The following is a 17,954-nucleotide window of genomic DNA, read 5'->3' on the forward strand; positions in this document are numbered from 1 at the left end:
TGATGATAAAGTGTGTGTGTAAAGGCTTTACATTTTTTAAACAGCTGATGCCACAAGTATGCTGTTGCAGTGAGTATAATATATGGGGATGCTTTTAAAAGACTGGGGAAAATATTACTTGTTACTTCAAACATTTAAGTATCTGTTACATGGTGGATGCTACGTCAATGCTCTAAACATTAAGTCGAGCATTGTCAACTTGTCTAGAAACAAAATGGAATGGTAAGAGGGTAAGATCTATCACACATTCAGTAGAGAGGCAGCTAGCGCTTTAAAAAACCTAAACAATACAATGTTTAGACAATACAGAAGAATGAGCTGAGAATCATTTGGCTTCAATCAATAGCTCATCCCTGCATACCGTGATTACATAGTACAATGTAATGGCGTATGGAAGTACACATGTCCTTATGATTTTCCGTAAGTGATAAATCTCAGTAACAGCATGATGAAATTTTACATTACATCTCAAATTTTAGAAGGTTTTGTAGCTCAATTTCTTACAGATCCAAATGTCAGACACTGAATGAGCAGGAGAGCATTTCTTTTGGGTATCCAGAGCAGTGAAAAGTGTGTACATGAATATAACAAAACAAGATCTGAATGCAAATGTTCAAATTATGCCAAGATTAGATTTTTACGACAATTGAATATTCCGTAAACACTGCTCCCACAGTTTTCCAACAGTTTGCAATCATTAGTTCAAACAAAATTGATCTGAGACAGTTTCCACTTCTATATGAGGATTAAAGGAATTCATTTTCAGGCAAACAATTAGATTTTTGATACAACAGCAGGATTAAAAATCTGGAGACTTTCTACAAAGGTATTAATTCTACAGTTTAGATTACTGTCTCCTTGCAAATGAAAAACCCAAAATAAAAATAAATCAATGTCACACAAACAACAGCTGAATTAAGAAGAGTAAATGCTGAGTTTTTTTCTCTGAAAATATTTGTTCTTTAAACATTTTATCAAGAATATTACTCATAGGCAGGACAGCATAGTTATTCAGCCCTTCAAGTCTCACTCGGCTCTCTGTTGAGAAATCCAGTTGGGTCTCATCTCCTTGTTCGCTCTCTGTTACCATGCAAGTTTATTTTTCTCAAGTGCCTGATAATTTTTTTGAAATGATTAATGATTTATTCTCCAACCAGAGGCAAGGGTAAGGTTCAGGAAAGAAATCACGAGCACTGGGGATTCTCCTGGTCTGGTCCCAACTTGAGCATAATTGCCTTAATGTGAAAATAACAACCCCGACATAGCACTGATTATTAGTTCCAGATGTACCCCATTCTCCCATGCTCTGTGCAACACCACCTTATTAGAAAGAACATTTCAGCCCATTACCACTCACATTGGGGCTTGGTTAGCTCAGTTGGCTAGATGAGTAGTGTGATGCAGAATAAAGCTCAATAGCTACGTTCAAGCCCAGGTGCCTTGGGAGGAGCACGTGGCGTCTACCAACACCCTGGAGTTATTCAGGCAGGGAGTGGAGTGCATTATTTCCCTCTCCAACTTTATTCTGATTTAATCCCTGCCCTCCCCTTCACTGTTTGATCACACAGCATTGCCTTTGTGTAGGGCACTGCTTGTCACTGGCCACTCGGGTGTTTCCTTTCTTCCTAGAGGTGGAAGTTGAATAAAGATTCGTACACCTTATGTCTCACTGTGTCTCATACCTGCACACACACAACATGGGTGCTGGGGAAAAAATAAGCAAAAAAAACCATGAGTGTCAGAGACCCCATTTAATAATAAAAAAATACACAGAAATGGCAAGGGTTCTGTTCACTCCAAGAGCCAGTACTGAGCTAGCTGGGTCAGTGTCATGTACTATATACATATAAATAAAGAGTGACTTAGTGACAGGATACTAGCCTTCATGGAGTTATTTCAGTTGTCATTAGTAATAAAAAAGAAGAAAAAAAAGAAAAAAAAAGAAGAAAGAAAAAGCTCAATAGTTACGTTCAAGCCCAGGTGCCTCTGGAGGAGCACACTGTCTACCAACACCCTGGAGTTGTTCAGGCAGAGGTGGGCGCTGCAGGGAGTGGAGTGCATTATTTCCCCCTCCAACTCTATTTTGATTTGATCATTGCCCTCCCCTTCACTGTTTGATCGCACAGCATTGCCCTCTGATGCGAAGGGCACTGCTTGTCACTGGCCACTCAGGTGTTTCCTTTCTTCCTGGTGGTGGAAATTTGAATACAGATTGGTGCACCTTGTGCCTCACACCTGCACATACACAACATGGGTGCTGGGGAAAAAATAAGCACTATGCAGTCAGGCAGTAGTGTGGGGGTAAATTGAATTTAAAGAAAGAGTGCTAGAGGTTCTGTTCACTCAGATAACTGGCAAAGAAAGAAAACAGAAAATATAAAACAAAGCTCAATAGCTACATTCAAGCCCAGGTGCCTCTGGAGGAGCACGTGGTGTCTACCAACACCCTCCAGCCATTCAGGGAAAGGTGAGCACCGCAGAGAGTGGAGTGTATTATTTCCCTCTCCAACTGTATTTTGATTTAATCCCTGCCCTCTCCTTAACTGTTTGATCACACAGCATTGCCCTTTGAGAGGGGCACTGCTTGTCACTGGCCACTCAGGTGATTCCTTTCTTCCTGGTGGTGGAAACGGAATAAAGATTTGTACACCTGTTGTCTTTTCACTGTGTCTCACATCTGCACACACACAATATGGGTACTGTGTGGAGAGAAAAAGCTCAATAACATGAGTTGAATCCCTCCTCCAGCTGTACTTGCTCATGGTTATCTACTCACCTTAAGCTACAGAGTGGTTACTGTTAAGGTTTACACAAGTAATTGTGTTTCTCTAATGGAGAATGATACCCTGTGGTCCTTTTATGGATGAAGGCTCCTTTTGACATATTACTTCAGGTGGTATAGCTGTTCTTTGAAATGCAAATCAACTCACCAGATACGCGAGATTTAAGTGTATCAAGTAAACACACCATCTAATTTCAACCAAAATGGCAATATCCAGAGTTGACCATCAATGGGATGAATAGATGAATAAGCATGTTCAAAGAGGGCAAAAAACAGAATCATTATGTTGACCAACAATATAGTTATTCATACATTCTTAGGGAGAAAGAGAGGACTGCATATGCTGGAGATCAGTCAACAATGAGGTGCTAGAAAAGCACAGCAAGTCAGGCAGCATCTGAGGAGCAGGAGAATCGACATCTTGGGCATAAGCCTACATTAGGAATGTGGCTTGTGAGCAAAGTGGGTAGGGAGATAAATGGTAGGGTGGTGGGGTCGGGGAAGGTAGCTGAGAGTTTGATAGGTAGATGTAGGTGGGGGTGATGGTGGTAGGTGGGAAGATGGGCAGGTAGGACAGGTCATGAGGGTGGTGCTGAGTTGGAAGGTTGGATCTGGGATTGAGGTGGTGTTTTGGGGGGCGGGGGGGGGGGGGGGGGAAAGGGAGAAAAGAGAGCAATGAGGAAACTGGTGAAATCTACATTTATCCTGTGGTTGGAGGGCCCCAAGGTGAAAGATGAGGCATTCTTCCTCCAGGCTTTGGATGGTTAGGGTTTGGCGCTGGAGGATGCCCAGCACCTGCAAGTCCTTGGTGGAGTGGAAGGGGGGAGTTAAAGAATGCTCAGTCACTGGACAGTGGGGTTGCCTCAAGCATCTATCCTGGAGACGTTCTCTAATTTGTTCTGTACAGGAGACCACATTGGGAGCAATAGATACAGTAAATGACACGTGGAAGTGCAGGCAAATCTGTGATGGAAGTGGAAGACTCCTTTAGGGCATTGGATAGAGGAGGAGGGAGGTGTGGGTGCAGGTTTTGGAATTCTTGCGGTGACAGGGGAAAGTACCGGGTCGGCTGTGGGGGCGTGGACCTGACAAGACAGTCGGGGAGGGAATGGTCTTTACGGAATGCAGATGGGGTGGGGTGGGAAATATATCTCTGGTGGTGGGGTCTGTTTATAGGTGGCAGAGCATGATATGATGTATCTGGAGGCTGGTGGGATGGAAGGGGAGGATCAATTATTCCCAATTTGTCCGCCTCCGCCAGTTCCACCTCAGATGGCCGCCTGCTTCAAAGACCGCAATTTTCCCTCCCATGTGGAACCCCATCCCTCCAACCGCAGCAAGGCCAGAATCCCCCGATCCTCACCTTCCACCCCACCAACCTCCAGATACATTGCTCCACCACCTATAAACAGACCCCACCACCAGAGATACTTCCCACCCCACCCCATCTGCATTCCGTAAAGACCATTCCCTCTGCGACTGTCTTGTCAGGTCCAGGTCCCCCCACAACCGACCCAACACTCCCGGTACTTTCCCCTGTCACCGCAAGAATTGCAAAACCTGCACCCACACCTCCCTCCTCTCCTCTATCCAATGCTCTAAAGGAGTCTTCCACCACCTCCAAATAGACCCCACCACCAGAGATACATTTTCCTCCCTACCCCATCTGCATTCCGTAAAGAGCGTTCCCACAACCACGACTCTCATCAGGTTCATGCCCCTGCCCCCTCCAACCAAACTACTCTCCCTGCCTGGGGCCTTCCCCGCCACCACAAGAATTGCGAAACCTCTGCCCATACCTCTGTCTAAGTTCCCAAAGGAGCCTTCCACATAGAGATTTACCTGCACTTCCACGCTTACTGTATCAGTTGCTCCTGATGTGGTCTCCTCTACATTGGGGAGACAGGATGCCTACTTGCAAAACGCTTCAGAGAACATCTCCAGGACACACGCACAAAGCAACACAACTTTGAATACTAACTCCATCACCAAACCTTAACCACCTGACACCTGGAGGTAGAACTCCTCATCTTCCAACTTGGGACCCTCCATCCAAATGGGACCAACGTGGATTTCACCAGTTTCCTCATTTACCCTCTCCCTACCTTATCCCAGATCCAATCTTTCAATGTGGCACTGCCCTCATGACTTGTCCATCTTCCTTCCCAGCTATCCGTTCCACCCTTCTCTCCGACCTCTCTCCATTACCCCCACCGTCATCTACCTATCACACTCTAAGCTGCTTTGCCCCCAGCCCCATTCCTCCCATTTATCTCTATCCCCTTGGCTCTCAAGCCTCATTCCTAACGAAGGGTTTATGCCCGAAACATCGATTCTCCTACTCAGATGCTGCCTGACCTGCTGTGCTTTTCTAGAAGCACACCCTCAACAGGAGTCACAAGCATGTCAGAAACAGGCTAATGCATTTTAAAATTCTCTGGTTCATTTGTCTGTAGACTTTGGTAACAAAAAAAATGCAAATTTGTTTCTGAAAGGAGAGGATCCATGTCCCTGAGAGGAGTACCTTTTTTTAAGCAGAAGTGTTATGTTCCCAAGAGCCCTGAAACCTTCCTAGTGGAATTTAATGTCAACACAGAACCTGTATCAGTAACGGTAAGTATAATTGGTTGTGAAAAAACCTCTGGGTCACTAATGTCTTTTAAAGGAACAAAATCAGCTATTTCACTTAATCTGATCAACATGTAACTTCAAACACACAATGTCATCGATGCCTTACTGTCCTGTGAAACGTCAAGGAAAACATTGTTCAAAGGCAATTGGGGAACGTGCAGTGAATACTGGGCTTGCCATATCCCTGAGAGAACAAATAAGGCCTCAAACGTTTATGTCAAGAAACAAATAGAAATGCATAGTGAATGGGTTGTGTGTGGGGCTATGGTACGTTAATGAATGCATGGTAAGAGAAGGGGCAGTGCACACTGATTTGAAAAGAACAAACTTTTGCTAATTAAGCAAAACGCTCCTAATCAATAATTATAAAGACTGAAAATAACCACAGAAGAATTTTCCCAATTATGAGTTGACAACTGGCTGATAAACACTCTAGCTTTACACAAGGTAACAACTTTATTTGTTAATACTTTAAAAATAGCTAACATTTTCAACCTATAACTGGAGGTCTTGAAATTTATACGTAAAGTACAACATATACCATAATGAAACAAAGATTTGTTTTCAAATTGGTTTTATTTTAAATTAAAAAATAATGTGGTGCATGTGAAAGCCAGCTGGTAAAATTTAAAATGGTTTTGCAAAGTCTGTAAATGGTCAAAAAGCCTCAGACCTCTCTCATCAAATGGTTGAACAATATAAAACCGTAGAAAATCAAACAATATTAACACATGCATAAGTAGCTAATGCTACCTGGAAAATAGCAATACAGTTATTCTTAGTTCACAAGATACTGTACAGTAAAATACATGAAGCTATTTAGGACTTTCTCGCAAAAAGCTAATAAAAACGTGAAACAGTCAAATAGGAACCTGTTAAAAGATCAGACAAGCTCAAGTAAAAAGTCAGTGAATCTCAGTTTTAAGATTGATACAGAAAAGTGCAACTTTTAGCTCCCAAGTGCTTACCTATAATTTACCTATAATAAAGAAACTAGATTGTACAAAAATGGTGCACAGTTTGTTTCCACAATCTGGGAGTGGGCTGTTTAACATTGAATATTGTTTGGCAGTGCACTTAGGAGAGGACATTCAAATGATCAAACTTTATGGTTTTATTTGAAGTCATGCTATTGACAAACACTTAGTGCAAGCAATTCATTTATCATTTTAAATTAAAGCTACAGTGCCACTGAGAAATGTTTACAAAAACAAGCTGTGTTCAACATATCACAATGAAAACAAAGTTGGTATTTTTTAAAAAAATTGTGTATATTTGGTCCAAAAGTACAACAATTAAAACAAAAATAATTCCAGTTAAGTCAGACACATCCCTGAAGTTTATGGAAATTAGTGTGATCTTACAGAATTTGTTTTTTAAAAATGTTAACAATCACATTTTCGGGAAGACTACAGGAGAGAGAAAAAAAGAGAGAAATAGTAGTACTTGCATTTCTAACTAGAAGGGTTTTCTGCAACACCATAATTGTGTAATCTGCAAGGCCAGGCAAACAAAATACTGAAAAGATTTTCCTATTCCTCATCCAAGTAAAAGTCCAAACAAAACTATTTAATTGGAGAAAACACCTTTTCATAATTTTATGATCAATTGATAAACTCTGATGCCATGTTACAGGTAAGAGCTACTACAATACTGTCACTTGAATGGATGCTGGTTCACATCATTCACAAAACTGCATCAGTGTGTAGAAAGAAACATATCTGGAGAAAAATGTTTTTTAGTTTAAAATGACAATTAGATTGTGAACTCTGATCATTGCAACAGATGGCAAGTAATGTTTACTACAGAATACTTTAAATTTCTTTTTGCACTTTTCTACCACTCCCTAAGTAAGATTGCTGGTGTGCAAGTTACACTTTGGAGTGATTACTCACATGGAATCAGAAGCTTAGTTTGGCCAATGGTTTGAGGAGAAACTATTACTTTCAACATCTTATTTGAAATCCATACACTGACATACATACAGATAAGATTCCAAAGATGATTATGTTTGATTTTACTTTAATTTTTTAATCCAATTTTGTAAGATCAAAGCTGCAGTTATTTTTCTCAAATGTGATCAAATATGTAATTGTGCAATTGTACTGGGACACAGGTTTCTAATAATCGATAAAATACATTAGGGAATATCTTAGGAAATGAATAGGTGAATATTACTATTACAAGGAGGCAGCTATCACACTAAATGAACACTATTCTTTCTAAATCAGTATTGTCCAAAAAAATATCAAGCTTGCCAAACATGGAGAAATCAGGCCATCATACCTGCCACACTACAAAGTGTGCATAATATCAAATAAATGAATGTACAATCTTTTGTAAATAGGTCTGAGGTTTTAAACTCTCAGCAATCAATATTGACAGAGTCAGGAGAATAGCTTTGAGAAGCAGTGAGTTATATAGACAGTCATTTCTGTGGCTACAGGCACAGCTACAATATGATGCCCCATCTATGGCCAAAGTCAAGAATTTCACTGAATGGCTGTAGGGCATTCTGAAAAGGGAGGATGGCCAGAGGTGGTGGTTTGCATTGGTAGAAAGAGGAATGAAAATCTTGCAACAACTTAGGAAGCTAGTTCTGAGAAAGGGTCCAGATGCTGCCAAACCTGCTGAGATTTTCCAGCAATCTGTTTTTGTTTCCAATTTACAGCATCAATATTTTCAGTTTTTATTTAGGAAGCTAGGTAACAGATTGAAAAAGTAGGTCCTCAAAGGCTGTAGTCTAATTTCTGGATCACACCCAATGCCATGTGGAGAGAATGTGGATAGCCATATGAATGCATGGCTGAATAGTTGGTGCAGAGGAGAGCGAGCTTCAGATTCTGGGATCACTAGCTCTGTTTCTGGACAGCATGGAACCTCTCCAAATTGGATGGCTGCACCTAAATCACAATAGGACCAACATTTTCTTTTGGGGGGGGGGGGGGGGGGGGGAGAGAAAGAGGAGAGGGGGGGCTAGTTTGGCAGTAGAATGAGATAGGAAGTGGAGGTAGAACAAAAGGTAATGTTCAAACCCAGAAGAAAAGCCAAAATCAGTCTGGCAACCAGAGCATGTATTGTCAAGTTAAAGTACAAAAAAAAGGAGCGCAGCAAGGTTGGATGCATTTATTTAAATACAAGGAGTTTTGTAAGTAAGACAGATGAGTTGAGGGTGTTGAATAACACGTAGTGATATGACAATTATGATAAGCAGGCATAGTTGAAGGTGGGGCAGGACTGACAGCTCAATATTCCTGGGTACAGAATTCTCAGACAAAACAAAAAGGTGAAAGAGAGGTGATGATATTTCAGTGTTTATCAAGGAGTCAACTTACTGTAATAAGGAAGGATGATAGCATGCAAGCTCTTAATTCCGACCATATGGATAGCGCCCAAATGAAAAAGGAGGGGGCAATCATATGTTGGGGATCTACCACAGGCTTTTAACAGTCAGAAAGAGGTACAAAAGGTAGATATAAAGACAAATTACAGCAGTGTAAAATTGAGAATAGAGAAAGATTTCAACTTTCCCAAACTAATGTAGATAGACAAAGTGAAATGCTTAGTAGGGTGGAATTCTTAAAATATATCCAAGAACATTTCTTAAAGCCAGCACGTGGAACAAACAGTAATTTTAGGGAATGAAGTGGAACAAGTGGTAAAAGTGTCAGGAGGAGAGCATTTTGATGAGAGGGGTCATAGTGTCATAGAGATGTACAGCATGGAAACAGACCCTTCGGCCCAATCCGTCCATGCCAACCAGATATCCCAATCCAATCTAGTTCCACCTGCCAGCACCCGACCATATCCCTCCAAACCCTTCCTATCAATATACCCATCCAAATGACTCTTAGATGTTGCAATTTTACCAGCCTCGGGTCAAACTCCGAAATATTCAAGATAGTCATGTAAAAAGACAAAGATGGACCAAAAATAATTTGGAGATGCCGGTGTTGGACTAGAGTATACAAAGTTAAAAATCACAACACCAGGTTATAGTCCCACAGGTTTATTCAGAAGCACTAGCTTTCGGAGCGCTGCTCCTTCATCAGGAGGTTGTGGAGCATAAGATTCTAAGACAGAATTTAAAGCAAAGGTTTAGTGTGATGTAACTGAAATTATATATTGAAAAAGACCTAGATTGTTTGTTAAGTCTGTCATCTTTTAGAATGAACATGTTGGTTTCAGTTCTTTCATATATAAATCACAGAACTTTAAAAGTTACATTCGAGTGAACTTTAACAATTGGTGTCATTTAAGGAGTGAGCTGCCCTGTGTGAGACCATCTGTGCCAGTGGTCAGATTGATTCTAATCTAAAAAAAATTGTTAAAGCTCATTTGAGAATGTAAATTTTAAAAAGGTTCTGTGATTTACACATGAAAGAACTGAAACCAACATGTTCATTCTAAAAGGTGACAGACTTAAAACAGTCCAGGTCTTTTTCAATATATAATTTCAGTTACATCACACTAAACTTTTGCTATAAATTCTGAGTCTATACCACCTGAAGGAGCAACACTCCAAAAGCTAGTGCTTCTGAATAAACCTGTTGGACTATAACCTGGACCAGAAATGAAAGTTTTGAATTGGGAGAAAAGCTGATTTTAATATGATGAGACCGGTTTTGGTCAAAGTAGACCGGGAGTAGTTACTTGTTGGAAAATCAACATTGAGCATTTGGGAGTCAAAAAGCTGACTAGAAGTGTAGATGGGGATAGTGCAGTGGATGTGATCTACATGGACTTTGGTAAGGACTCACATGGAAAGTTGGGCAATAAGGTAGAACGCATGGGATCTAGGGCAATTGGCAAACTGGACCCAAATTTGGCTTAGTTGCAGGAGGTAGAGTGTAATGGTCAAAGGTTGTTTTTGGAAGCCTGTTCCAGCAGTAGAATTTGATGCTTGGTCCCTTGCTGTTTGTAGTATACATTCATGTCTAAACCACAAATGTAAGAGGTCTGATTTGTAAGTTTGCACGAGATTAAAATTAATGGTGTGGTAAATAGAAAGAAGGAAAGCCCGATTGTAGGGCAATACAGATGGAATTAAATCCAGAAAATACTGAGAGGTGATGCATTTTGGAAAGACTAAGGAGGCAAGAGTACACAATGAATGTTAGGCCAATAGAGACAAAGAAGATTATGGGATATTGGTGTGCATTGCCACAGATTCTTGAAGGCAACAGGACAGATGGGGATAAAGTAATTAAGATGACACATCAGATTCTTGCCTTTATTTGTACTGCCTATTTCTGTATTCAAATGATGTCGGATGACACTAGGAAGGATGAGATTGTACTCAAAAGGGTGTGATGGGTATTTACAGGATGTTGTCTGGGCTGGACAGTTTCAGCTGTGAAGAGACACTACATGAGCTGGGTTGTTTCTCTTAAAGCAGAGAAGGCTGAAGGGGGACCTGATTGGGGTCTACAAATGTATGAGGAATATAGAGAGAGGGGAGATAGGAAGACAGCTTCTCCTTAGTAGAACGATCAATAACCAGGGGTCATAGATTTAAAGGTAAGGGCATGAGGCTTCCAGAAGGCTTAAGGTGGAGAAACACTGATGAAACATTGGGTTCTGTGCTCTGGCAGAGCATTTGAAGATCAGTCTCTTTCCATTTATGCAGCCTCTAGGCATTTAGTAAAACTGACTTATGGTCAGCTTCCCAAAAATTATTTACCCCATTAACGATATTCTATTCCTTTCAACAGCTCATTTCAACAAATCTATTCTGAAGGTGGTGTAGAACTTTAGATCTTGCTGTTTAGTCTTAGATGGATTAAGTTGCACATTTCAAACCACACTGTCAGCCATGTCTGCTATAACCAACATGCAAAAATAATCACCAGCTAAACAAAATCAAGTTTTTTTAAGGTAGCAACCTTGTCACTAGATTTCCAAAGAAAGGTTCTCAGAGCAAGCTCCATTATCCTACCAAGGCTATCCCTTTAATCACAGTACTTCAGATCAGTCCTATACAACATATATAGAGGGAACAAATTTATTCAGCCAGAGGATGGTGAATGTGTGGAATTCACTGTTACAGAAGGCTGTGGAAGTCAATTCATTGACTGCCTTTAAGACAGAAATAGATAAGTTATTGATAGTAAGGGGATCAAGGATTATGGGAAGAAGATAAAGAGCATGGGGATTGAGAAATGCATCACCCATGACCAAATGGCAGAGCAGACTTGATGGACTGACTCTACTCCTATTTCTTATTGTTATGGTAATCAAAGAGAGGAACAGAGAAAGTACACACTTATTGACTCAGTGGCCTCTTCAGGTCCAGGATAATAGAAGTCAGATAACTGAACTATATTCTAGCAAACATGCGACTATTGTATAAGAGTAACGTTGTTGATTTTTCTTTTATTTATTGGGATGGATGACAAAACATGGTCAAATGACAGAGGCTCATGCTTACTGATGAAACTTTAACAACTCAGTATTGTAAGACTCTACGAATGACCAGCTTCAATTCTCTACAGGTAGACAGCAACAAGCCTGTCGAAAAATTGATGATTCAAATGAATGGTGATGCAAAGTTTACAAGCCAGTTTCTACAATGTTGACTACTTGTCTCTTGCCCATAACTTCCTTTGTGGAACAGTTTGTTAAAACTGCATTTGCTGTTGCCCTAAATCTTCAAACTCAAGATTTCAGAACAATAAACTATGGCACACAAATACTGATATTTGCTTGTTCATTCAAAATCCACTAGAAACCCTGAATCAAATTCACCCCTGTACACTTTTGCATATTTGACTAAGTTCATCTTTTTTAAACTTGAATAAACCGAAATATCCCAATTACAAGCTTTGATTGCACGAAAATTGATGACATACAGATATTTTCATAAGTCAGCAAATTTGCTGCTAGCAAGAACATTGATCACTGCAAACTAAAGCAAGGTTGAATTAGGTCTGCACATTGAGCAACAGTACCAGAGTTGTGATTTCAATGATTTTATACCTTCCGCCTTGTTTTCCTTATTCAGTTAGCATCACAGAGGGGTCTTGGGGAGGTAAAGGTTATTTCATACTTAACATGTGCTACTCTTCAAATGCTTACATTCCATAAGATCCAAGTCCTATGCATTGGGTCACTGGACAGGGGGAGGCAATGGCCCAGTAGTAATGTTGACTAGCAATCTGGAGGCACAGACGAGTGCTCTAGCTTTAAATCTCACCAGAGCAACTGATGATTTTTAAATTCAAATAAAACCTGGGGAGGGACAGCCTAGTGATGCCATCGCTGGAATGTTAATCCAGAGGACCAGGTAATGTTCTGGGAACTTGGGTTTGAATGCTGTCAGAGCAGATCATGGAATTTTAATTCAATAAAAATCTGGAATTAAAAATCCAATGATGACATGAATCTACTGTCAAAAAAATCCATCTGGATTACTGATGTCCTTCAGGGAGGAAATTTAGTCACCTTTACCTGGTGTGGCCTATATGTGACTCCAGACATGCAGTAATGATTGATTTCTATCTGCCCTCTAGGCAGTAAGGAATGGGCAATAAATGGCAGCATAGCCATCAATGCCACAATGAAGGAATAAAAAGAAAAAGCTGGCATCAATAATGGTTCCATGAAACTGCCACTGAAACTGTCATAAAACATATCTAGCTCATAAGTATCCTTTAGGGAAAGAAATTGGTCATCTTTATGCAGCATGGTCTTTGTGATTTCAGATCCACTGCAGACTAAATTGGGCTAGCAAGTCACCCAAATCAAAGACAAATAGGTATGGGCAAAAAATGTTGGGTATCCAGGTAGAACACTGGCACTGAAGTGCTAAAAATTACAGGTATGTGCACCATACTTCCTTTCCAATTGGTGAAGATAAACCACAACTTAGACAAAATTGTTAAAGATCATTTTTGTGAAAAATTTACATTTTATTAATGGTCCACAATCTGTTCATGGTATCAAAATGTGCAAAACATTTAATGACACAATCTAATTGTTTGGTCTGTTCAATTATCTTATTGGCATGACTATGCTGGAAACAGCAAGATCCTGGGAGCATTTTAATTAAGGCATGTAGCACAGCAGCTCAATAGCTCATTTACATTAAAGCAGCTATTTAGCATTTAACAGATATACCAGACCCAACTTTTAACTTTCTGTACATACACTATAACAACACAATTATACAAGAGCCTTTTTAAATTGAAAATCTTACACTAAGCTTATTCACTCATTTCCTCTAGACTGAATTCAAATAATACCTCAGTGCTGAGGGTTTAACATTGATCTAGGCTATTAAAATGTCGACTTTTGTTTGATTGAAACTCTACAAAGTGCCTCAAAATCAGCCAAAAACCTGGTAATTTATACAATGTAGGAAGTCACCATATTAGCCAGTCACATTTCTGTACAGGAATACAGCCTAGTTGAGAGCCACTGATTAAAAAAACCTCCAAACATTGAACCTTATCTAACAAAATTAAACAACTACTGAACTGTGCCCTGCTTAAGACAACAGGAAGTGAGACATGAACAAGCCCTGCAGGCAATTTGGAATGTCTGGACTTGATCCTACCTACCCGAAATGTGACATCTCAATTACATTTGATTAAAAAAATACACGAGATAAATATATATACAACACACATGCCATTTGCATTGCTAGCTTTTATATAAACACCCACCAGAGAAATCAACCACTGAAGGAACAACTTGTCAACGTCCATAACCACTGCCAATACTACCAACCAGAACAATCATGCAAAGATTTTCAATGTATGCTACACATGTTCACAGTAGTAATTAAGATATAGATCTTTCGTATTCCAAGCAATTTCATATTTAAATGACACTAATGGAGTCTGCATGCACTCTACTGCACTGGTATTCAATATACGACTGCCAGGATACAAGATACACCCAGACCATTGATAATCATTCTAAAAAGCAAATCTATAGCTTACACACTAATCTCCTATTATATATTATTAGTATCCCTGTAATTTGATATACATAATCCAAAAATGTTAATTCTTTTATTTTCTGAAGACAACAGACTATATATTGACTACTTACAATTTCCCCTCAGATTAAGTACTGGCACCGTATGCTCTACAAGGGAGTTGGTGGTCAGCTTTCAGTACTGATGAGGTATCTTATTTTACTTTATCTTTAAGCCTTTGATACAAGGCTGAAGAAAAATGCTATATTTATAATACATAGGTGGTTAAAAAATTGACAACAGCTGCAAATAAATATGGAGTGGAAAAATGTTCAGTTAAAAACGTAGCAATTTAAATTTTATTTGTGGTGCAGCTGTAAAAATGCTGGTGGAAATGTTTGCATTTTATATTACCCCTCCTCCATTATACAGTCACTGAATAAACTAAAGGCTAAAAGTGAGTTAATTTGCTTTGCTTTCTGATGGTCTGTGCTCAAACAAGTACACGTATAATGCAAAATGTTTACCAGATACAGTTGAAGAGGTCTATTTGCTGAGATACCCTGAGCAGCAGTGGAAGCCTCTTAACAAACCTGTTTTAACAAAAGCAGTAAGATAAAGCCAAAGCTTTGCTGGGATTAATGCAATTTCACCACAGACACAGCCCAAACTCCATAAGAAAAGATATATTTTCGATTATTGAGGGGTGTTTGGGAAGAAAATACAAGTTTAATATAAATGCTACATCATGTTTCTAAAGAACATATTGGGCATTTTTCATTTGGATGTAAAAACAGCAAAATGTACACTAATATTGTAATTATGAATTAAGTACACCAGGGTTACAGGATATGATTATGTCTGAACATGATTAGTTTCTCAATATCAAAAGAATGCAGTATACAACACTATTTTGCCCTACCCCAGCACACTCGCACGCGCACACACACTTTTTTTTAAAAAAAGAGCTATTTGGCATTTTTACTGCTTTCTCCTGAATATTCAAGGCCCTGAGATTTGATTGTTATGCTCTTGGGACCATGGAACTACAACAAACTATAGTGCATCATCATCATATCCCTATAATTGCGCCCAAGCTCCAGTCTCAGAAACTAGGTTTGCTTCTTAAGACATGGACCCTCCAGTTTTTCAAAACAGCAAATATTTTCTATTTTACTGTATTGTAATACATACATTATTTCTGGAGTATTTGTCAATGAAAGCATACCCTGTAACAGAGGTAAGCCCCAGCTGTAAGAGCAGTGACCACACATACATTAAACATAAAAGGTTTCCAATGTGAACATGAATTTTTTTCTTCCACGACCACCTCATCCTCTTCACTTCTTCCTGGATTCACTTGTTCACTTGTCTGCGTGGGCATAGATGCACTTGCGCCAATGTGCCTCTTCCGAAGTTCTGGCTCTGAACTAAAAACGAAAGCAAAAGACAGTTGAAAACCATACATATTTTACTGATGGTATCTACTTTTGATATATTAAAACCCCCAGCATTTTTCAAGTCTGAATGTCAGATAGCACAATTAAACAGTAACACTGCAATTATGATTTAAGAATCCCCGAGATTCTCCATATATCAACATTAAAAGAACACACTGCAACAAACAAAATTGTTTTGTTATTTTGATAGATTTGCCTTGAATACTAAAGACCTATAAACATGAATGATTTGCTGTTGACGACAGGATAACAGTGAATCTTTTGAAAAAAATTATCCCAATGATCTCACCAGAAATCTCAAGATTTCCTTGCAATCCAGCCTCTAAACTGCAAACATAGGCCCTACAATTTTGCAATATTCAAATAGCAGTACTGTACAACATAACCAAAAAATTGTTAATATGGTGCCAATTAGAAGCCCCCTATTCTACTTTGGCTGAAGAACTCATGATATAAATCAACTACACTATAGAATTTTATTGGTCATATACATATTAAATCAGATTTATTTTTAAATCATGGCTCTGTGCAAAACAACCATAATTGGAAATGGCTGATCATTTTCATAAAATCCCAACATGTTTCATTTAATTTTTCCAGGAACTTTAACTAACTCAGAACCATCCCAAAGCATATCACAACAAAAGTTTTCTTTTTGAATTGTAGTTATTGTTGTACCTTTCCTGTGTTACAATAACTACAATTCAAAAAGAAAACTTTTGTTGTGATATGCTTTGGGATGGTTCTGAGTTAGTTAAAGTTCCTGGAAAAATTAAATGAAACATGTTGGGCACGTGAGCATTAGCCTAGATTTTGAGATTTAAGTCTTGAGTGGGGCTTGAACTTGCAGCTTTCATACGCAAGTGAGCCATCTACCACTGAGATACAGCAGGATCACTGCACAACTTGCTTAATTAAGTGGGTGGCACAGTGGTTAGCACTGCTGCCTCATAGCGCCAGAGACCTGGGTTCAATTCCCACCTCAGGCAACTGTCTGTGTGGAGTTTCCACATTCTCTCCGTGTCTGCATGGGTTTCCTCCTACAGTCCAAAAATGTGGTTAGGTGAATTGCCCGTAGTGTTAGGAGAAGGGGTAAATGTAGGGGAATGGATCTGGGTGGGTTGCTCTTCGGAGGGTCGATGTGGACTTGTTGGGCCGAAGGGCCTGTTTCCACACTAAGTAATCTAATCTAATTATGCATTTTGAATGGAGCACAGCTGTTCAAATAATCAACAATAGAACATCATGTCAACAGAAGTGCATATCTCTGCTCCCCTGTGACCCTTATCTCGAAACTGAAAATAAGCATCTGTAGCTTGTCAAGAAAGGACCATCATAAAACCAAACTATATTTTGAAAAACATTTTAAATATGCACACATATTTGCTACTGTTCTTTACTCCCAAAATGTTTGTTACAAAATTCCAAAAATTATTTATGATAAATAAGCCATGGTGAGCCGATACCACCAAAAGATATATAAATTAGTTTAAACAAAAGCTTTGAATTTTTCACACTTTAGAAGCATAGTTAAATTATTTGGTGCAAAATTTGGATGCACAGTACTTGTTTTTGGGTACTGAGGGGTTTTGGGGTTAACGTTCCCTGTAAGCCGTGTCCTGTGCACACCAGTGTGCCTCACATTGGCTTCTGCTTATGGAAGTTGCTGCCACATATGGACCTTGGAGATCTGTGCAGCAGAAACAAACATTAAAAGGAAATTTAGCTGGGGGTCCAAAACAGCGCCCACAGCACAGAAGCATGTACATTTTTCAGCTACAAATTCTGCCAGATGCACTAATGGTGAGGGCATTAGCATACATGTAGTGAGAATCTTCCAGAAGAACAGTAGAACAATTGTAATCTTCATGCTACTACTGCATTCTAGAACTCAATGCTTCACGTAACTTTTTTTTCAAAAATCACTCTGAACACACATTCAGCAGAAAGGACCCCAACCAGTTGTATTCATATAGGGCCATCAACTACTTTCAGATTGGGTGTGGATTCATTTCTTTTGTTTGTTGGTACAATTGTAAAAAATGTTTAATACTGATTAGTTGCTACATCTATAAGGAATGACACGGTTGAGTGAAGGACTTACACGTGACTTTTGTGCAAATTAGTTAATCCCAGGCAGTAGAGAGTGTAGTAGGTA

General features: G+C 39.4%; 1 protein-coding gene across 1 annotated transcript in view; it reads right to left on the reverse strand.

The window, feature by feature from the left end:
- Positions 1-9,883: 9,883 nt before the first annotated feature.
- Positions 9,884-17,954, reverse strand: part of LOC140462976 (tyrosine-protein phosphatase non-receptor type 1-like) — a 93,290-nt gene continuing 85,219 nt past the window's right edge. Inside the window, exon 9 of the mRNA XM_072556549.1 lies at positions 9,884-15,766. Within this exon, the coding sequence (XP_072412650.1) occupies positions 15,550-15,766 (217 nt within the window). The 3' untranslated portion in view covers positions 9,884-15,549. The remainder of the gene's footprint in view (positions 15,767-17,954) is intronic.

This window comes from Chiloscyllium punctatum, chromosome 37 (genome assembly GCF_047496795.1).
Source record: "Chiloscyllium punctatum isolate Juve2018m chromosome 37, sChiPun1.3, whole genome shotgun sequence".
Taxonomy (NCBI): domain Eukaryota; kingdom Metazoa; phylum Chordata; class Chondrichthyes; order Orectolobiformes; family Hemiscylliidae; genus Chiloscyllium; species Chiloscyllium punctatum.